This window comes from Magnolia sinica, chromosome 4, assembly GCF_029962835.1.
Source record: "Magnolia sinica isolate HGM2019 chromosome 4, MsV1, whole genome shotgun sequence".
Lineage (NCBI taxonomy): Eukaryota > Viridiplantae > Streptophyta > Magnoliopsida > Magnoliales > Magnoliaceae > Magnolia > Magnolia sinica.
Window position 1 is genome coordinate 108,181,576 of NC_080576.1, and position 22,996 is coordinate 108,204,571.

Genomic DNA, 22,996 nt, shown 5'->3' on the forward strand with positions numbered 1-22,996 from the left:
TTCTTTTTTATTAGCTGAGCTTTCTGGGCTAAAACCATGGTTAGTACATGAGATGAGCCGTGACTCACCCCGAGTTGGGGGCTGTTTCAGCCCAACTAAACCAACTCTGGGGTGACTCGGGAGGCGAGTTGTGGTATCGAACCAGATCAGTTAGTACCAAATCTGATTGGACTCATCTGTATCACCATGGCTAAAACTGCCAGTCTGGTGCCTCTTTTTACTCCCATGTCAGGCATTGGGCCTAAATTTGCAGGCCTGATTTTTAAGTGGGTTAGGCTTGGTCCCAGGCCAATGTGAGCATGGGGAATGGCATCAATAAAGAAAAGGAATTGTAGTCTGTGGGCCCACTGGATCCCCTTGTGATCATTACTGATCATACAAATGGCCCCAATATTTATGCCCAAGATACAAAGACCGAATAATCTGATTAACCAGACTAATTTATTATTGGACATCTCATCAATTGAACCATTGGCGCTTTTAGCTCCGGCTGTGCTCTTGTATCCCACGGTGGGGTCCACGCGATCATCTAATCAAATGGTTTGCACCCTGGCTGCCTACGGTGGCATGCGGTGGATTGCGAGCATGGGGTTGATTGAGCCCACCATCCCAACCGCTATGATTATCGGATCATTTTTGTGTCACGGTGAACTCTACAGCAGGACCCACCAGGTGAACCGCTATCAGAGATAAGCCGTGCAATGGGGCTAGAACACATAAATGAGACAAATCATGGTTATCACATTGACCTGTATGAAATTACTGGTGGGATCCATGAATTAATATCCCTAAAAAACATGATAGAAATGGGCCTTTGACGGCTTGTTTGGATCCATAAGGAGTTTAAGTCAAATGTCCGGAACGCTTTCTTTTCATGCTCCAAACACTGAAGTATTGGTTATGCATCACAGCGGGCGAGAGCAGACTGATGCTAAGGCCCAGCTCAAACATCAGCCCTAAATCAGATCTCAGCCTATCCACTGCCACCTAGAGATTGAAGTGGGGTGAGCTACCTCATGCCCAGTCGTCTCAGCGCTGGATTCGGTCTGGGCGTGGACATGGAAGACCTGACGTGAGAGTGGGCAAAAGTTCGAGACCTGATCAGAAACCCGGCTGGGCCACTAGACACCTGCAATAGCTCACCACCATACAATGGCTGTCACTATTCAACGTTACAACAGCCTATCCAAATCATTATCCATACCGTCCAACCATTTATGGAAGAAGCATTTAACTTGGGGCAGCAAGCAATGGGCTGGACCGGGGTTGGCCATGGATTTGGTCCAAATCAGGCTAAAAAGGCATTGCACCTACATGGCCAGCTTGGGCAGGTTAACCCTATAAGGAAAAGAATGACATGATCTAACGTTTGAAACCGTTGGGATCTAAAAGAAATCTTCCAGTTTTCCTTTCATCACGATGAATCCCATTATATAAAAATGACGTTGGCCATTGAAACAATACCCCACATCCAAAAATGCTTTTTAATTACACATGAGCGTTAAATAGGACCACCCATGAGTGTATTTAAATCATCCATTCTTTTTTACAGCAATGACCTAGTCGATGATTGGACTGGACCAGTGATCTGGGCCATTCATCATGTCCCAAGCAAAGGCCCCAGCCCTAACTGCAAAACCCATCCATTCCCCGCATCTAGCTGTTCAGTATTCCTGACCTGTCCACGTCACTATCCAAACCGTCCAGCCATTTTGTGAATGGAGTAGGATGGAAAAATTACACAAGATGGTAGAAATCATTCCCTGGAATTTAGGGCCCGTTTGGATGCACTTCTTCAAAAGGGTGTTTCAAACCAACCTTTTTGTAGAGTGGGAGATTGGATCAGGGTTTGCAAAGTGAGTCCAAACGCACAATAGAAACAACGGCTTGGATCAAAATGGTGTTTAGGTCTCAAACCTGTCCAGGAGGTTGTCCCCGAACAGGTACCTCACATATTTAATTCGGACCATCCAGTTGATGGCAATCAATTGGGTGGCTAGGATTGCTTAATCAATGTGACCTTAGAAATACACTTTTGTAAGCTACTTTTCGGGCTTTCAGTTTGTTCCATGTGGGCCCATCATCATCCCACCATCTGAACAATTGTTATGAGCCTCATTGGGTGGCCGATGCATCCAAAACATCTCAGATTGAAAAACACGAACTCTTCAATAGATAGTTGTGTTTGACGGCTAGGATCTTAGTATATAGGGGATTACTGATGCAAGGCCCACCATATCAAGTCTGAATCAGCCATCCATGGACAAACTGGAAAACCCAAATGTACTGGACCACCTATTGGCCAAATAGCATAACTTCAAAACCTGCTGACTCAGATCAAAACTTGGCCCAGCCAACTCAACTCGCCGAGATTTCAAGTGGCTCGATTCAGGCAAACTTGTTCAAATCTAACTCGATCTGAAGCGAGTGGGTGCGTCAATCTGAATTGAGTTGACTTCGTCCAATCCGAACTCAAACCGAGTTGAGTTCGAGTCACCCAGTAACTTGACTCGACTCAACCCGAAATCCAACTCGGTACTGACTCAATTCGACCCGAAATGAAACTCGGTACTGACTCGACTCGATCTGAAACTTGACCCGTACATATATATTAAAAAAAAATTCAGATCTGACAATTCATATCCAAGATGCCGTGTAGCTAATGGAGAGGTGGCAATTCTGGCAAGTGAATCTAGGTTTTGACTTGTGATTTCAGCCAGTGGTTACCCACTGCACTCGACCCAACTTGGTACTTGTGACTGGGTTGGACTCGGTCCAGATTAGTCCAGGCCACTCCCTGACTCAGATCGAGTCAGGCATGCCGGACTCAGTACCGAGTCGGGTCGAGTAGGTCAGGCATATTTCAACTCAATGCCCAGCTCTGTGTTTGTAAGACCCTCCAATCTGAGAGTGACTCAGTTGAGTCAATCCACTAACTCAGTTAACTCGATGCGACTGCAACTCAGGCAGTGACTGGCCTCGTTGGAGCAGTTTTTAATTAAAAGTAAAAAAGTAGATGGAATGGATTCAAACCCTCAAAACCTCTTTCAGAGAAACAAGAGCACCTATCCAACTTGCTACACAACAAGTAATTTTTCTTCTTCTTATTTTATAAATACTTACATAAAGATAAGTAATCTAAATGTAGTTATTAACTATCAAGCCTACAAGTCGAATTGGGTTGAGTCTTTGAGTCGAGCCAACCAACAAGAACATCAAGTGGAGGTGTGTAAACTATACCCGAGGTGTGTAAATACCTGTATACACTAGGTTCTTCAAGGTCTGAATGAACGGTTCCAGATGCATTCACATATAGGGTTTTCATGAACATGATGCTTTGAAATATTTCGCAATATACAATAACGAGGTGAGTGGGTTCCGGAAGTTGTTGGTTACCCACAAAGAAATGTAACTGTACATTCTTGAACACCGGACAGTGAACAAGCAGCCTTCCAGCCTTTCATCCATTTGAACCCAAACTCTCATTAGGAATGGTGGAATCTAAGCAATCTGGCAATGGCAAGAACAGGTTAGAATACTGTCCAATCAATCAAACTGATGAAGGATGACATTTAGACTAATTGGGATCTCTTTCTTTCCAAACCTCATTGACGGAAAATGCAAATACAAGTATACCGAGCATGGTGGACTTCAGAAAACAAACAACAGCATATGTCAAGGAGGAAATACATTGTCTAATTGAGGAATTCATTCAGCCAGACAGACCATACAATTGCTACCCATTATCTTGTTGAATCACGTCACTCATAGAGTGGGCCCCTCCAATGGATGTCAATGGGGCCAGTCTATGTCCCCACTCAATGGGAACCAACAGCTATTATTATCCATTTGAAGCCCACCATTTAGGTGGCCGGGATCATATTATTTTGGAGATATTATTGAGGCATGGCCCATCCCACGATAGGGTGCATCACCTGAAGAAAAGGTAATGTTATTGCAGAAAGCCAAAACAGCAAAAGAAAACAAAAAGAGAAAAGAAAAGAAAAAGAAACTTAGAAACAGACAGCCCAGCACTCAGGGAACTGAAGCGGGGCTGAGAATTCAGCGAACCAGCCTTTGATGAGGCCCTCGGCCATGGTGCAGACCTCAGATGGGTCGCGATGCAAACTTTTGAAACACGAGATTTCTTTCTGACCAAATGACCCAAATCCTTGCTACCAAGCATATGTGCCAAATCTTCTTTCCTGCCTTTCCTATGCCCCCACAATGCCAAGATGATAGCATTAATTCTATAGAGGCAGGCATAACCCACTGGAGGCCCAACTTATTGAGGATGCAATCCCAAAATTTTCTAAAGGGCAGTGGATGAAGGGATGGTTCACTGATTCCCTGTTCTGATAGGATAGAAGGCATACATTTGGTAGAACCATTTGTCTCTTCTACAAGTTGTCGACTGTAAGCACCTTGTTGTTGCCCACCAACCAAACTAGAGCTGCTGCGTTTTTTTTTCTTCTTCTTCTTTTTTTTTTTTTTGGGGGGGGGGGGATCTATTTCCAAACAAAAGCAGTATTGAGTGCTTCTACATTGTTTCCACCTCCATTAATTTTGTTGTAAAAGGATTTAATAGTGAACTTCCCCAATTTGTCTTCTAACCACCTTAGAGAATCCCTTTCTGACAAAGTTGGGCGCGCTTTGTGAAGCAAGCGTAGCAGTCTCGTAAAATCGTCTGTCTCAAAGTCGTCCAAATTCCTTCTGCTACCGCTTCCCCTCCTATGATGGAAAAAACAACTCGCCACTTTCAAATTTGCATTTGGAGAGATACTCGCTAGCCGAGGGAACACCTCTCTCAATCTCTGCTCTCCTATCCAGATATCCTCCCAAAATCTGATGTCCTCGCCGTCACCCAAAGAGAAGCCCATTCCTTCCCAGACCTTGGATTTGAGTGCAGCTGCCACTTTCCATATAGGCGACACCCTATGTAGTGAAGAGGCTTTTGTCCACCATGAAGCTTTTTGAACTCCATATTTTCTTTACACCACTACCCTCTGTAGACTATCTTTTTCCATTGCAAATTTCCAAACCTACTTGCCTAGAAGAGCTAGATTGATGCGGACATCAATGGTGCACCCTTTAGAGTGTACTAGAAGAGGAGGCGTCGCCGACAAGGTACCGCAACAGAAGAGTTGATGTGGATGGACGTTGGGTCCATCGGACCCATTTTTTGACGCACTACGAGTGCAGGAGTGGCATGACCGCACCCTGACCATAGATCCATGGGTCGGATTTCACACCCTACCACACGGGTGTTTTAGTTTTAGGGAGTTTTGTTCTTCTTTCTTGTTTCAGGGGCTTTCTTGCAATTATTTATTTTTTTTACTTTTTATTTATTTTTGTTATTTTTCTTATTTTCAGGAGCTTTGGTGCACTTTTACTTTTTCCATAGCTTATATATACGTTGTGAGAAATCCTATTTTCATTATTATTGAATGAATAAAAATTCGTCTCTTTTCTTCCTCTTTATTCAAGAGATTAGAGTTTCAGGATTGACTCTTGGGTGTTGAGGATTCCACTCCGATTTCAGGTTTCCTTCTTTGTAAATCTTTGAGGTGTAGGAAAAAGTAAAAATCATCCTCCTTTTCTTTTGACGACAAAAGGACCTGTACTTTCTTCATCTTGAACCCTTCATTCTTCACCCATTTCTTTCCTCTTTGGATATTCCATTTCTAGTTTAAACGGAAAAGAGTGATGATTAGTCAGTAGAATCAGATCTAAACTTGACTGTGGGCTAACTTATGTTAAATCTGGGATATCCTCATATCCCTAATTAGTACACATGATTGGATTGAATTATTTTACTTATTTCATTATAGTTTGAGTGTTTCATTAAGTTATATATTTAATTACTTATAACATATTATATAAATTTTAACAAAACAATCAACAAGCTACATTAAAAGAAAATTAATTATTAAAAACTTCGAACAAAGAAATTTTACTGATAAATGGATAACTTGAAACAAATTACAAGTTATAACTTATAACTTAATTTACAAAAAGTAAGCACAACTTATAAAATACAAAAAATAAACATACTTGAAATAATTGTAGAGAGATTAGAGTACGAGAGAGAGGTGTAAGAGAGAAAGAGTAAGAGATTTAGAGCTTTGAAGTAAAGAATAGTGAAAATGGAGGGGATGTGATTGCCTATTTATAGGCAAAAGTTCTCCAAATTAAAAAAAATTAAAAAAAATTGCTTCTACTCTGGATATTGGGAAATATGTGATCGCATACTTGCATATGCAGTATGCGATTGCATACTCGTATATGTGATTGCATATAAAAGTATGCCATGGCATACTTTCCAGGATCGCATATGCCATCATCGCATATGTGATTCGATCCACGGTATGCGCATATGCGGTCTCATTTGACAACAATGGACGCGATTGGTTTTGTACAGGAATTTTTCTATAATGGTAAGATTGCCGGAGCTTGGAGCCACTTACTTTCATTGCTTTGATTCCTTAAAATGGAGCGAAATTGCTTCGGGATTTTAGGCCTATTAGTATCTTAGGAGGCCCCTATAAAATATTGGCTTCGAGATTTAGGGTGGTGATTGGGATGCAATATCATTAGCGCAAGGTGCCTTTGTGGAAGGGAGGCAAATAGTGGACTTGGTGCTGGTGGCGCAATAATGATTCAATTCTTATAGTAGACGAGGGCCGAGAGTTGTTTGCAAATTAGAGATCGAAAAAGCTTATGACCATGTCAATTGAGATTTCTTGGATTATGTGCTTCGAAGGATGGGTTGCGGTCAGAAGTCAAGGATGTGGATCAAGAAGTGTATCTCCTCCACCAAATTCTCAGTGTTGGTCAACAGTTCGACGAAGGTTTCTTTCCAACTTCTAGAGGTTTAAGGCAAGGGGATACAATCTCTCACTATCTATTCATATTGGTCATGGAGGCTCTAAGTAGAATGATTAAAAAAGGAGCAGATGCAAAGTTGATAAAAGGCTTTGGGGTTGATAATTCTGATTTTCAGGTTACGCACCTTCAGTTTGCAGATGATACATTGTTATTCCGTGAAGCTGACCTATGTAAAGTTAGCATTCTACAAGCCATCATTATTAGCTTCTATGCGATCTCAGGTTTAAAGGTGAATATAACTAAAATCAAATTATTGGGGTGGGGATTCTGAAGGAGGAAGTCAAATATCTTGCCGGTTTGTTTGGTTGTAGGGAAGGTTCTTTTTCCACCACATACCTTGGTCTCCAGTCATGCATAGGTAGGCCATCGAAACAATTATGGGACAAGGTGGTGGAGAGATTCTAAAGCAAGCTAGCACTTTGGCAACAAAAATGCTTATCCTCGGGCGGAAAGTTAAACCTTATCAGGGCATCAATGTCGAACCTTCCGGTGTATTGCACGTCACTTTTTAAATGTCAGAAATCGGTGCTAAATAGATTGGAAAAGCTGAGAAGAGATTTCTTATGGCAAGGGGCAGAAGGCAAACACAAATTTCATTTAATGAAGTGGGAGGAAGTATGCAAGCCGTGGGAACAAGGGGGAGCTGGTCTTACGAGTTTGGAGACCATGAACTCAGCCCTCTTAGGCAAGTGGGTGTGGATATTTGCGAATGAGGGGCTCGTTGTGGAGGGAGGTTATAGGAAGGAAATATGGGGTTAATTCTACAGAAAGATGAACTAAAGCGTCATCTTTGTATGGGGCATCATATATCTGGCGCATGGTGGCAGCTTTGGAAAGAGAAGCATGGGAAGGAGGTTTGAGTTGGGCGATGGGAAGGGCATAAGGTTTTGAGAGGATATATGGGTTGGGAAAAAAAACTTAAGGATCTGTTTCCAAGATTAGCGAACATTGCGGTGGTTAGAGAAACGCTTGTCGATCAATGTTTTTCGATCCAAGGTGAGCAAGTTGTTTGGGCTCTCCTCCTTATAGGAGGCATTTGTATGATTAAGAGATTGTTGAGCTCTCCAATTGCTTGTTTTACTCTCTACAGTCTGACCGAGGCTTTCGGAAAAGGATTCTCTGAAATGGTTGCATGATAGGTCCGGAAAAATCTCGGTCAAGACATTCTATAAGGTATTAATTGGTGGGGTTCAGGCAGAAGATCCTAGCCCAACTTCCTTTTTATGGCATTATGGCACTCCTCTGAAGGTGGCGGTGTTCACATGGTTAGTGGGCTCTAAGAAGGTTCTTAGAGTGGATAATCTTCAAAAAAGAACGATTGTCCTTCCGAATGTGTGTCATGTGTTATCAAAATGCGGAATCGGTGGATCATCTTTTCCTCCATTGTTCCTATGAGGGTAAGATGTGGGAGGGGATTTTCAGTTTGTTTGGGATGGATTGGGTGATTCCTGGCTCAATTGATAGGTTTTTTTAGGCATGGCACAGAGGAGGAAAAGGAAGGATAGGGAAATATGTTTGACGCATGTTGATGCTAGCGAGCATTTGGTGTATATGGCTAGAAAGAAACGATCAATGTTTCAGAAATAAGCAATGAATGGTGCAATTGATCTTTTAAAAGGCAATATCACTAGTTAAGGAATGGGTGTATGCATCTAAGTTTGTGAAGCAGTTTCCCGAGCATTGGGTTGAGTTGTAATTGTCCTTAGCTTTGTTGTATTTTTGACTGCAACCTTTCTTTTAATATATATATATATATATATATATATATATATATATATATATATATATATATATATATATATATATATATATATATCTATTTGGATCAAATATGTTCATATGCTAATAATAAAAATAAAATTTCATGAATAACCATATCACATATATAAAGACCGGAAATTTAAAAGCTACCAAACTTACCTGAGTGCCAACCAAATGAGCACGCATGCTGCTGCTCCCTTCCTTGACTGCAGCACCTCAATTATTCCAAGCCAAAATCTCAGTATCCTTATGTCTCTGCATTTCAAATTCTGTTTCTACCTTTGAAGATTCTATTGCCATCATTTTCATGTCCACCTGATTCAGATTCCATGGCTCGCAAATATTCAGATTCCATTGCTCACGAGTTCAATTGGCAATGATTATAAATTTAAGCAAATTTGAAGATAACAACATAACTGCAATACATGCTGGGGTTGAGCTAAGACCTTTAAAATAGTTATCTTAAAAATGAATTCTATCTTAAACTGTGAAGAGCATGTCGATGGTTGTCTGACGAAGGACTTCAGAACTCTGATCAAGGCCATGAGACGCAACCTGTGATTCAGATATATTAATTACAAAAAAAAAAAAAAAGTGCAGCAGATTTCAAAATTAACCCTCAAAATATTAATATAAATCAATAAATGCTCTGCCATAAAGACCTGATCAACTTTCAGAAATTGCAAGAATGAGCAAATAAAATAGGTAAGACTAACGGATTTATCAACTTGTAGTTAATGGTCACAATTTCCTACCGAGCAACCACATCGACTACCAAACTAAGGAAAGTAATTTTTTATTCACCATTTGATTAAGAGCCGCATAGCGTTCCTCATTCAAGTACAATGGCTTTCCTCTAAGCATATCAATATCCTGCAATCATGAAATCATTAAGAAACCAGAAAAGGCGACAAATACAGACGAGAGGTTCGTAGTCAACAGTACAGCAGAACTGTTGACCTACCTCTTCACCGAAGGCATCCAAATAGAGAGAATGCCAAGGTGCCTGACGTGCAGACCTCTGCAGCAAGATTGTGGTTCCCTGTGACAAAGGAGAGGCCAAAAAGTTCATTTCAGCAGCCACATTAAGCAACAACCATGAACAGTGAGCAGTGGTGGAACATCAACTGGCCAAGCTTATCAAACTAAGTTAATGATACTAACTCAGAAAACGTACCCTAATCAACAGAAACACACCAACACCAGCACCACAGGTCATTGAATGACTTTGACATCCATTGTCCCTTAAAAATGGCAGTAAGAAACTCAGTGCATATATGGTGAAAGTGTGGCAAAAATGAGATAGATAGCTACAACTTCCAATAAACAGAAGATTGTGTAAAATAATAATAATAATAAATTGAAATAAAATAAAATAAAATAAAAAATGAATGGTAGACTTTAAAACCTGCAACATGAGATTGGAGAGCATAATCTACCACACAACAAGCATAATGCAGGTTCATCAAGAACAGATTTGCAGTCAGGGCACTGCTGCTTTATATACCTGATGAGTTACTTCAATTAAATGATTTTCAAATCAAAATAAGGAGTTGAATAAACAAAAGGAATCATATAAGCATGTTCAAAGATGAACGTTCAGGTGCAAACCTTTGCAAGAGATCCTGGTAAAGTTGAGGCAGGCACATCAGCTTAAATGGAATGGCTGGGGTGGAGTGCAAAATGCGTCCATAATTACGAACTCCAAACTCCTCGCAGAAATGCACACACCATTTTAAAGCTAAAGCACGCACCGCCTCATCCTCGAGAATCCTCTCCAACGAGGAAATCTGAAACATATGTTCCAGCTCAGTGACTTCCTTAAGCTCTACTGAAAGATCACCAGTGTTTCCCCATACACCATTGTTTAAGCGAGGAGTTGATCTATCCGAGCCATGAGAACTACCACTGAAGGGCACTGCTGTAGAAGATTTAAGCAACTTCCACAATAACGCACACCTTCGCAAGTAGGGAGCAGTAAATCTGCGAATCATGTCTTCAAGAGGGCAAGAGGCATCAATGTATTTGGAGACAAAGTACCGGCGAGCAACTACAGATTCTCCCATAATCTTGCAAATGCCATTAATAAGGCTTCCACCAACTCTTGATTTAAAGAAATCAAATTGATGGCTTAAAAGGCATGTAATCAGTGCCTGTGGTGTGACAAATCAGATAGAATAGACAGAATATCAGGCTCCAAAAGAAAATTTAAACATCTGAGCATATGTGACAACTTTAAAGGTGAACTGCTGTTATTATACCTGAACCACACAGACAACGTGGAAGAGATGCACAAGAGATATGAAAGATTCTGTGGACGATACAAATGGAAGCGGAAGACAAAACAGAACCCACATCAATGAAGAAAAGGGATCATGAGCAAGGACAGGGTCTGCAGCTCGTTTCCAAAACTCAACGTCTGGAAAGTTCATCCCTTTGTCTATCTGTTGCAGGATGCATGAGATATTACCTGCAAAGCAGAGAGTCAATATGAATAATAACTGCTGAGACAAATCTGTGCACTATGAAGTACTTCTATTTTAAGATTATATGAATAAGCTGAATATTTGACATGCTTCCTTTTTTTAAAAGCAAGTGTTGTGCCATATACAGGCATCAACATGACAATCATGAAAAGAACATGACTAACCTCTTCCCATTCTCTTTTGTTATTTTTGTATGAGTTACACAGGCCACTTTCATCCAGATATATTTTACATGTATGTTCTTTAAGGGGCTGTTTGATTTTCCAATGACAGTGGTAATTCACGGTAAATGAGTAATAATTATTTACCTTTGTATTAAAGGCTGCATTTTCGAGGTGATGTTGACAGCCGCCTTCATTTATAGCACCTCACGTTACCCAAGACTAACACACATTGCTTTTGTGGGGCCGGCCATGATATAAGTTTATGATCCACACCGTTCATCCCTTTAGTCAGCTTATTTTAGGGCATGAGCCAAAAAATGAGGCAGATCTAAGGCTCAAGTGGACCACACTATAGGAAATAATGGAAATTGACCTCCTACCATTGAAAGCCTTTTGAGGCCCTAGAAGTTTTGGATCAAACCGATATTTTTATTTTCCCTTTTTCTGTGACTATGTGACCTTATGAACAGGTTGGATGACAAATAAACATCAATGTGGGCCCTAGGGAGAAAATAGCTTTCAACAGTTCACGTCTTTACAATCATTGTTTCTTAAGGTGTGGCCCACTCGAACTTGGGATTTTCCTCATTTTTGGACTTATACACTAAAATGTGCCGTTACAAAGGATGGATGGTGTGGATAAGTAACATACATCACGATGGATCCCACAAGTTTAAATCAGCAAAAATATGAGTTTTGGACCGATTTTCGAGATGTAATTCCTTTGTCGATTTCAAACAGGTGAACTTAGCAATAATTACTTTTTTTACACGTATTTACTGGGAAGCTTAAAAATCAAACAACCCCTAAATATTTCATGAAATTATATTCACAGAACGGCTTATCTTCAAAAGGTTGCTATGTTGCAGAATTGTAGGCTTCTTACATCAAGATAGGTGTTACATGTGTTGTTCTTTCAAACATTTTGTCAAGGATATTCACAGCAGAACATATTATTGTGTGTTGAAAGGTGCCACTTTGCAGACTTATTGTGGTGTCCAAACCATATGTCTGGTTTAGATATGAATGTATTCGAGGAAACTTAATAGCAGCACCAATAACTAATAAGATGAGGGAAACTTAATAGCAGCACCAATAAGTATTCAATGAATGTGATCGCAAGGATCTATCTCTGGATCATCCATCTTGGTCCTTCCCTCCCTTTCCTAAGGTGATCAGAAGATCCTCAGCCACTGCCCTTTCTGCGCTGGGGATTGATGGGGCGGTAGCGGCTGTGAGGTCAGTCCATGTGGTCAAATGGATCAGACCGCAGTTGGGCTGGGTCAAAATCAACGTAGACAGTTCCTCTCTAGGTAACCCAGGCCCCTCCGGGGGTGGCGTTGTGGGAAGGAACAATGCAGGCGACCTTCTATTTGCTTTCTACTCCGGTTATGGCTTCGGTTCTAACACTCAGGCCGAGATTAGAGCGATCTGGGAGGGCCTTTCCCATTGTGCTGATTTGGGCTTTACTGAGGTGGTGGCGGCCAGCGACTCCAAAGCAGTGATCAGGTCCCTCTCTAAAGATTCCTTCCCCCTTGGGCCATGTGCTACTGGTGGGCCAGGATCAAATCTCTCATGGCCAACATGGAAGTTGTCATATCCCATACTCATAGGGAAGGTAACGCGGTGGCCGACGCGCTAGCTCGCAGGGGAAGTGGCAGCCAATCGCACAGGCTCTTCCAATCTCCGACGGAGCTCCCCTCCCCGATTATTGGCCTCCTCTTTCTAGATAGAGTTGGCTTATGTTGCCTAAGGGAGGGGTAATTTCTTTTGATTCTTGTTGCACTCTCATATGATAGGCGGGCCTATTCCTCTTTTTGTTTATGGGCCTGCCTGAAATATGCCGTGTACATCTTCCTCCATATATGGAAAATACTTTGTGGAAAAAAAAAAAAAAGATGAGGGAAGACTTGGATGGTTTGGTCGTGTGCAATGGAAACCAAGAACTGTGCAGGTTAGGAGTAGTTGGTACAAGTTGAAGGCTCTAAAAGGGCAAGGGGAAGGCCCAAAAGGACGTGGGTGGAGATAGAAAGAAAAGACTTGATGACTTATGGTAAACTGAAGTTATGATCCTTGATAGAGTGGAATGGCAGAACATGATTCATGTAGCTGACACCAATTAATTGGGATAAGCCTTAGATGATTGATGATGATGAACCATATGTATGTCCTGTTAAGAGATCCAAACTTGTTGTCTGCTACCAGTGTTCGAAATATCGGTATCGCTTTACGTATCGCACCCTTGGGATACAGATACGTATCGGTTATCGCATGGGATATATCAGATGTATCGCGTAATGTATAGTTGTTGTTGGAAACATGGGGAAACATTGGAAATTGGTCGAATTTTTCAATGAAATTTCAGTGATTGTTAAAAAAGACATCAATACACACTTACAAATCAAAACATTACAAAAAACACGTGCACATTAATAGGTTTTCTTTGTATGGGGTCCTAATTTATGTGTTGTCTAACTGAATTGATGCAAGTATATTCAAAGTTTATTCATATAATTTATAAATATAAAAGACGTGTCGAAACACCAGCAATACATTCAAAAGCAAAAGAAGAATCACTAAATCAGGTTACATATATGTTTAATTTTATGTTTGGACACAGATTGCAACCGATTTACGAGAAATTGGGAAATTTTTATTTTTTTCAATTTTCCGCAACTTGGTCCTTCTCCTCCAAATCTCAAATCGAAGCTCCCAATCCATGATTTTTCATGCAAAACATGAAAAAACATGGATTTGTAACAATTTGACACTAATTTAACATGATTTACATAAAAAAATGATTGGAAATAAAAAATGCTCACTGGATTGAACATTTGGGATTTATCCTACTACTTATGCATTTCGTATCGCACAGGTGGGATACAAGAAATATCGTGGGATATATCAGCCGTTATCGTCGATATTTAAAACATTGTCTACTACTAAACAAAGCATTGCAATACATCATATTTGAGCCTTAAATCACAAACTTCCCTCATCTATTTGCTTTTCTGCAAAAGTAGTGTTCATCATATGAAATTGAACTGCAATAATTGTCGGTCCTTGATTATAGCACAAAAAGGATATAATCACACACCTACTTCTGAAATCTAATTTATCATGCGAAATATTCAAGAACATTTCCTCAACACTAGCATAATGGATTGAAAAGGATCTTCCCCTTTACACTCCACTCCACTCCAGTGAACACATCATCAAATTTTGATTGGAAAGGATCTTCCCTTTGCATGTCCAACTGGCAAAATGTTGCAGTAAGCACAGATGTTCCACTAACCATTAATATGACTCTTAATGTGCAAGGACATAATTTATGGATAGAGATGCCTAGAAGCACTCTAATACATGTTTAGTAGACGCCTAAAAATGAGATCATTTTAGTTAGTAGAAACTATGTATCCAAGATCTCAATATCTCGATATCTAATGCATAATAAGTTCATGCTAACGGTAATTATGTATTAGAGATCGATATCTCTAATGCATAATTACTGTTAATTAAAATGAAATGAACTCATTTTTATGCATCTACCAAACAGGGCCTATATTTCATATAATAAATATAATGCTTTATCGTGCATGCATTTTCATGAAAGAATGCTATGGGTGGACCTCTATTTGAACACTAACATAGTTCTTTCATATGCATTGAAATGCATCAAGGGAAACAACAGCATCCGACACTACCTTTTTGACCACCTGGGCCTTCAAAAAATCCGTCCAAAGAAACACCGGAACAAATAGCGCCTGCAAAAAGTTGAATGCCTCTAAACCTTAGAAGCACTTGAAGGTGATTCTGACAACGAGTAGCATTAGCAACTTTTAGTAGCAAGCACAGTATAAATCCAGAGGAAGACTGAATTTTCCTATATAAAGCTTCTAGGCGAGAGCTTGAACATGCAGCAGAACCCTTAGGTTCCCCACCACGCGCAGCAATTTCTGTTGCTATAAGGGAGTATCTAAGAGTGTCCCACATAAGCGCAGAGTGACTTACCCTACCAGATGCTAACAATGTATCATATCTGTCAGGAAAATACATTCTACATAGCATACGGTAGACAGGTTCAATATCTGCTCTCATACTTCCCTTTGACTGTGAGGAAGTTTCCGGGAATTTTCTCTTTTGAATTGCATCAGCTGTACTCCAAAGGAGAGATAAAGCAAGCGGAAGATGAAGAACACAATTATCTGAATGTGATGTGGATGAAGAGCCTGTGGTTGATGTAAAACTACCATCTGATAACAGTATCTTCTTCCCAACTTTATTAGAATCAACAGGAAATGCAGGCAAGACTGAATTTGCCAGTCTGCGGCATACCGGGCAAATAAACTCTCCCTGATGAATATGAGCAAATAAAGATGAGGGACTGAAAGGTTCCACTAGACTGCACAAAACTGCCAGTTGGAAAGAGAACCATACCTGATCTGGATCTGCGACATTCCCTCCTTCGAAAACCATTCTCCTTATAAATCTGTGCCAAGATAGTGCCGAGTTAATGATTTAGGCATAATCATAGGAATTATACATTACAATGTTTTAGTACCACATGCAGACAAATCAATCATCCAGTCAAGTAATAACAAAACAGCTAACCTCCCAGAGATTTGTTTACAGCTTTTCTCAGTGTCAATCAAGAATGGAAAGGAAACCTTCAGGTTAAGGCATTTTTAAGGCAAACATAGTCCATGACTAATTGATTCTTGATGCAAATTATATCTGGCATAGTGTTTCAGAAACAACTTTCTTTTCTTTATGCAAGCATCTTTCACAAACCCAACCTCTTATGAAAGACGCTGATTGTTTGCAGTAGTGCAGAATAAGAACATTGGTGTGTACGGTCACCTTTTTAGCACATACCTCATACCCAGTGTCTTAAGTATCAACAATATCAGCAAATATATCCCACGATATATCTTGTATCCCACCTGTGCAATACAAAACACACAAGTAGTGGGATATATCCCACATGTTCAACCCAGGTGAGCATTTTCGATATTCAATCCTTTTTGTTTTCAGTAAATCATGTTAAATCAGCTTCAATTTCGAGGTTTGGAGATGGTCTGAGTTGCAGAAAATTGGTAAAAATAAAATAAAATCAAAATTTCCCAATTTCTCGCAAATTGGTTGCAATCTTTGTATCCAAACAAAATCAAACATGTAGATGTAGGTAACCTGATCTAGTGATTCATCTTTTGCTTTTGAATGTATTTCTTGTGTTTCCACATGTCTTCTTACGTTTATAAATTTTATGAATAGACTTTGAATATATTTGCATCAATTCAATTAGACAACGCATAGATTAGGACCCCATACAAAGAAAACCTATTATGTGCACTTGTTTTTTGTAATGGCTTGATTTGTAAGCGTGTATTGATGTCTTTTTTAACAATCATTGAAGTTTCATTGAAAGATTCAACCAACTTCCCAATGTTTCCCCATGTTTCCAACAACAACGATACATTACGCAATACAACCGATATATCCCATGAAATAACTGATACATATCCATATCCCAAGGGTGCAATACGTAACACAATACCGATATTTCAAACACTGCTCATACCAAATCTTTAATGGTTCGGAAACCCAACAACTCAACTAAACTGGAAAAGTCCATTGAGTTGGTTAGATTCAGAGACTCGCGACAAACTTGGAAGAGCTCAATGCTCAAAACTCATTAATTAATAATCAGTTTTAAATATAAAAATTACCATTAAATGTTTGGTGTGATGAAACCCTCTCAGAGCATAGTTCTGCCCAACTGCACATTGTTTTGGCTCCTAAACAGTGGAAAACTATTGTGCTTTTTTTTTTTGGGGGGGAGAGCGTATCTGTGTATAATGGGTTGAGTTTTAAGTGTGTAATCGTATGTCTCTTAACATCTCCCGTGATTTCACGGTAAAATTCCACCATTTTCCTAAAGCATCCCTAATGTTTTCCTCAGATTGCAATACGTGCCGTATTTCCTGTTGTTACCCATGTATTTCCATATCCCAAGGGTGTGGTATATAATGTGATACCGATACATACAACATTTATATGTAGAGCCACCTTGTTTAACTGGCGACACAGTTACCTAAAAGGTTGCTGAAGAAGCAATATATGTGCCTTCTTTTGACAGCTTTGGATGGGCTTCACACAGTTTTCATGGGAACCATAAAGCTCTTAATATTAATCCACTCTCTCCATCTACAGTCTTTGGGGAATCAGAGCTAAGATTGTTTATCAATGGATTATTATGACTCAAAATGGTCAAAACATGAATTGCAGTACAATATTTCTTTAAAAATTGTAACAGTTATTGTTTTTATTTATTTATTTATTTATTTTAGAATTAATAATTTCATTGATAAAAGGCCGCAGTCTAAAAAATTACAACACTGACCAAGAATCTGGAAACACAAAATTATTTCCTAATATAAGACACCCAAGCCCATTCCATTACATTTAATTTTTGCCAATTGAATATCTCCGATACCCTCCCTCTTCTATTTCTAAAGCACCAGCTATTTCTTTCCCCCCATATAACCACAAGCCTGCCAATATCACCATTCTCCAAACTGCCTAGCTGACTAAACTAACTCCCCAGCCATGCCACGCTAGCAGGAAGCTCTCCATTGAATTTGGCATTGCCCTCAAAATCCCAAAGAGATTCAAGAAGCTATTCCAAACCGCTTTCGCAAACGGGCAATGGATAAAAAGATGATCTATTGATTGTTCATCCTGGACGCACATAATACACGTTTGGAAGCACCATACCTTCTTGTGAAGATTATCCACCACAAGAACCTTATTCCTACAGACTAGCCACCCAAAAACTGCTGCCTTAGGGGGAGCACGATAGTGCCAAATCAAAGCTGAAGGCAGATTTCTCCAAACTCCATATCATCTTATCACCCAAAACTGAAGTAGAGTTGTTAATAGTATACTCAAGGACATTTTACTCGCTATGCTGTTAATAATTGTTTTTGTACTCATGTGAACTAGAAGGAGAATTAGATTTATATAATACAAAATACATAATTAATTTGTAAACTAGTTGGTTCTCTCTCTCTCTCTCTCTCTCTCTCTCTCTCTCTCTCTCTCTCTCTCTCTCTCTCTCTCTCTCTCTCTCCAGGTCGTCGAGCCTGATCGACTCGACTCTTTTCCCTGCCACCCATCCTCTCACGTTTCCGGGTCTTGATTTGTCACGTCGTTTCAGTCGTCGTGGTCAACGGGGAAGAAAGAAATGAATGAATGTCCTTTTGGGAAAATGTAGAATAATACACCTACCGAGACGAAAGCCAAAGGCTCTCTCTCTCTCTCTCTCTCTCTCTCTCTCTCACACACACACACACACACACACACACAAAAGAAAACTTGTATTGGCTAACAGGCCATAACGAAACGGTTGCCACCATTACTATTACATAATGGCCATTGTTATGGCAAACCATGCTTGTTGGTTTTATATCATTTATTCTGAACTTTGTGAATTTAGTAAATTTCAATCATAACCGTTAATTTATTATTTGACATTTGTCCATATTATCAAATTAGAATATATACAGATTTATTATTGTAAAGGAATGTTGAAGTCACTTGCATTACCAACTCATTTCTCATTCACGTGCATTTTTATACATTTTTTTTTCTGATTATACTATATTTTTGTTTAGTAATGTATTTTAAAAAATCACAAACCTAAATCAGCTCAAACTGGACTACTGCCAATTCTAACTTGGGCATTAGCTTATACACATGCAAATTCTTCTCATAAAATTATGTATTTTGTATCATATAAATCTAATTCTGTTTCTCTCGCCCAAACAGCCCAGCATACAGCTGGTAGCACTCAGAATCATTCAAAAACTCTTCTCATAAAATTTACAGTATAACAGCCAATCTATTCTCTAAATTTTCAGTTTGAGCATTATCATAATAGCACATAGCATATAAACAAACTAGGAAAAAAAAATAAAAAATCCAAAAGAGATAAGATATCACATACAACACGTGCATTTTAAATGCACCTTTTAAAGAAGCTGTACTAAAATACTTAAAAACATTTAGTTTCCTAGTTTGTGAAGGAACGTGCCTCTGTCTCAGGGATGATAGATAACGATCTCGACATTCCTGATGCATAACATGCCCACAAGAAGAAGCATGAATTCCATCACAATCAGTTGGGCCAAATCCATCAAATGCTCTAATTTGGACCGCAGCCTGTGGTGGTACATTTTCATTGCGTAAAAGCCCATTCTGAGAAGATGGAGGATGTTTTGATGTCTCACTTGCTAGGGATGCAATATATTCTCTCAATACAGCAGATTCAGCATTTCTGTCTTTTGTAGAACCAAGTCCACATGAAATTGAACATTTCTGATCATCCTCAATAACATTTGAATGCAATATGACATCATGAATGCCTCTCTGAATGGACTGGTAGATATCATCTTCCAATGTCTCAGGAGAAGATGCCATATCCGTGCTTGTATCATAAGATGCATTGGGCGCTTCAGTATATTTAATTAAAGGAACACGAGCTTTGATGAAGTCAAGAAGCGCAAAAACTTCTGCCTGCCGCCCATCACGCGGAAACTCATTCAGGACTTTCTGTTGCAAGTGTACCGGGTGAGAAGCAGGGATAGTTTCCGAACTGCTTGTGAACATGTTACTTACAGATGGATCAGTCATCTCACTCTTCATGATAGAAAGATGCTCCTTATCCGATAGGTGAACTTCTTCCCATGATGGTGGGCCCCTCTCAACAAAACTCGTAAGTCGAGATTTCTTGTTTCAATTACAAAGAAAACAAATGAGATTTATTTGATTATTGTGCCATTTGAGAAATTAGGGGGAAAAAAAATGTGAATCCAAAGTAGAAGTTCAAAACATTCTTTTTCCCTTCAAATGAAAACCATTATTCACACAACCAACATCCAATAAACAGTTTCTTACCTGGAGAAAAATCAAGTAAGATATTGGACTTTTATAATCTGGATCACGACAAAGAGAACAAACAACCGGTGCTGCCTCTTCTGGAACGCAATTATCACCAGGGATGGATACTTCTTGCTTTGATTTTGACAAATCCATCTCACTGCTTGCTGTGGGGTTGAGACTTTCAATGAATTTGGTCTGTGCAGCTCTCATTTTTTCCTGCAAATCAAATTCAGTGGCCATCATACAAAAGAATATCAAAGAAAAAATCCAATTAAAACAAACGATTTTGTAACTGTACTGACTAGTGTTTTAAATAGCGAATAGCGTGTAGTGTAGCATTCAGCCCTCTGAAGCGTGAGGCATAAGCTACATAGTGTGTAGCGTATGCTACACAATACTTCTAGATTTTTAATCAAGGTTGCGCTTTGTTGCACAATTTCATGATATTCACCAAACTAGACTGATTAATAATGAAATTTAATAGACTTTTATGATATTTGTTGAACCAAATGCAATCTAAAGTAATATGTAAGGGTAATCATTAAGTATAAAGGTAAAGAAAGAGCAACGAAACTGATTTAATATTGTTACTCGTATTATTTTTACTAAATATATTGAAAAGATGAACTATTTTTATTAAAAATAGAAAAATGTAACAAATCATTAAAAATATTAATTAAATTAATACTACTAATTATATTACTTTTACTTAATCCATTGAAAACATTAATTAATTTTATTGTTGTACTAAAAAATAACTTGTAATGTGAGCTACATAGCGTGTATTGTGGTCTATGTAGCGCATAGAGTATGCAAATTATCATGTAGCGCAAGGCTACATGTGACTTAAGTTATTTTCATGAGCTACGTAGCATAAGCTACATGCTACGTAGCATAGCTATTTAAAACACTGCTATTTACAAAATCAAGCACAAATTTCTCAGACATGATGGGGATGTTGAAATCATAATTTACACAAAACATTCAAATTCCAATTATCTTACATGTGTGTAAGACACTGTAAGATATAGACCAAGCTCAAATGCCTTTGTGGAAGTTACACTAGCCAAGTCCTTGTGAGAATTACCAAACATCCCAGATGGCTTTCAATTAAAATTTTCCCATATTCAAGAGCCAAAGGGAAGGGAAAGAAGGCTTAATAAGGAAAGACACTTACACCCCTCAAGCACTCAAATGGATTTATTACGAACCCCGAAAAAAAAAACACTAAAAAAATAACAGGAGAAAAAGAAGAGAAGAAAATAAAGGTTGAAAAGAGGTTTAAAAGCCTTTGTGAGAAAGGGGACTTGGAATTGGCAATGTTAGGGAGCGTAATTGGGCTCTTCTAAGCAAATGGTAGTGGAGACTTGGGTAGGAACTGGAAGCTTTGTGGAGAAGGGTGGTGGCTTCCAGATGGTTCATCAAAGGGAGGGTGGTTACCATGCCCTAGCCACAGATGAAGAGGGTCCGTGGTAGGGAAAGCTAGTAGCAAGTTTGGTAACCGTTTCTCTAGCAAAAATGGAGATATCTCCACTAGGGTTGGTGAAGAATTTGGTAAGGGCCTTTTAATTGGAAAAGGTGATGAAGTGCAGTTTTGGTGGGATGCTTGGTTGGATAATTAAGCTTTTGAATCACCTTACCCTGCCTTATTCGACCTTGCATTTCAAAAAGGGCCTTTTAATTGGAAAAGGTGATGAAGTGCAGTTTTGGAGCTTTAGATTAATCTCTCTAACAAGTTAGGTCTTTTGCTAGCCCTCTAAGAAGATCAGCTTTTGTGCATGTTGATTCTGTGTCAAAAAATAAGAAAGTGTGAAGATGGTCACCAAAATGATGAGTTTTTGGCTAAATCCTTCTTCCAAGCGCTAACTGTGAATGAGGTGGAATATCCTTGTTGTGCAAGAGTGTGGAAGGATCTGGTTTGAGTTTTTCCATGGGTTGCTACAGCTAATAAGACCCTCGCAACTGATAACTTCAAGAAACGGAACATGTCTTTTCCAGACGTATGCATTGTGCATAGGAGAGAAGAAGAGTATGCCAACCACCTGTTTATTCCTTGTTGGATGGCGAGGGAAATTTGGGTTCCCCCTTATCTCATTCAGGAGTCTAGTCTATTGGCAATATAATTATGGAAACGCAGGGTGGTCCTCTCAAATACAGGAAGACAATTCTTTGGAAGATGATATTCTTTGGGACCTCATGGGGTTTTCGGAAAGAGTGTAACAATAGAATCTTTGAGGGCAAGGTTGCTTCCATCAGTGAAAAGAAGAATTTTCCTCGCGATTATTGAGTGGGCCCTCCCAAGCAAAGAATTTAGAGGTCACTCTAAGAATGATCTCCTGGGGTATTGGTGATTTATAATTGTATTCAGTTTGGGTCACTATCTTGTGGGTTGGTCAAGTGCTTTTTCTCCCCTCACCTTGGTTATGAGTGACGAAAGGGACACTTGCAATGGGTGGTTTGTAGTTTTGTTCTCCTCTTTTAATAAAATCACTGTCGTAAGAAAAGGGCGAAAGAAAGAAAGAAAGGCAGACCTTTACTGTACAATAAGAGTATTATTAAAGCAACTAAAACACCCTTTTAAATCTTGTGTAACACTAGATGAGGATACTGATGCGATTATCCCATTAGAAACTTGGTAGGAGTACATAAACGAACAAATCTAATGCATTTGGACATTGTTACATGTTATTTTACATGTACCAGCAGAGATTTTGGCATCGACAAAGTATGATAGTAGTACCCTGAGGATATATG

At 39.3% G+C, this 22,996-nt stretch overlaps 1 protein-coding gene across 2 annotated transcripts in view; it reads right to left on the reverse strand.

The window, feature by feature from the left end:
* Positions 1–3,066: 3,066 nt before the first annotated feature.
* LOC131243727 (E3 ubiquitin-protein ligase PRT6-like) overlaps positions 3,067–22,996 on the reverse strand; it is a 50,173-nt gene continuing 30,243 nt past the window's right edge. The window contains exons 7-19 of one of the 2 annotated variants that reach the window (XM_058243256.1): positions 20,258–20,458; positions 19,979–20,089; positions 19,395–19,876; positions 15,737–15,788; positions 15,004–15,652; positions 10,911–11,119; positions 10,261–10,802; positions 9,827–10,156; positions 9,614–9,691; positions 9,454–9,522; positions 9,096–9,204; positions 8,809–8,964; positions 3,067–3,510 (exon numbers count right to left, since the gene is read on the reverse strand). In XM_058243256.1, the coding sequence (XP_058099239.1) occupies positions 10,051–10,156; positions 10,261–10,802; positions 10,911–11,119; positions 15,004–15,652; positions 15,737–15,788; positions 19,395–19,876; positions 19,979–20,089; positions 20,258–20,458 (2,352 nt within the window). In that variant the 3' untranslated portion in view covers positions 3,067–3,510; positions 8,809–8,964; positions 9,096–9,204; ... (1 more) ...; positions 9,614–9,691; positions 9,827–10,050. Of the gene's footprint in view, positions 3,511–8,808; positions 8,965–9,095; positions 9,205–9,453; positions 9,523–9,613; positions 9,692–9,826; positions 10,157–10,260; positions 10,803–10,910; positions 11,120–15,003; positions 15,653–15,736; positions 15,789–19,394; positions 20,090–20,257; positions 20,459–22,996 lie in introns of both variants that reach the window. The other variant, XM_058243257.1, reaches the window with a different exon arrangement.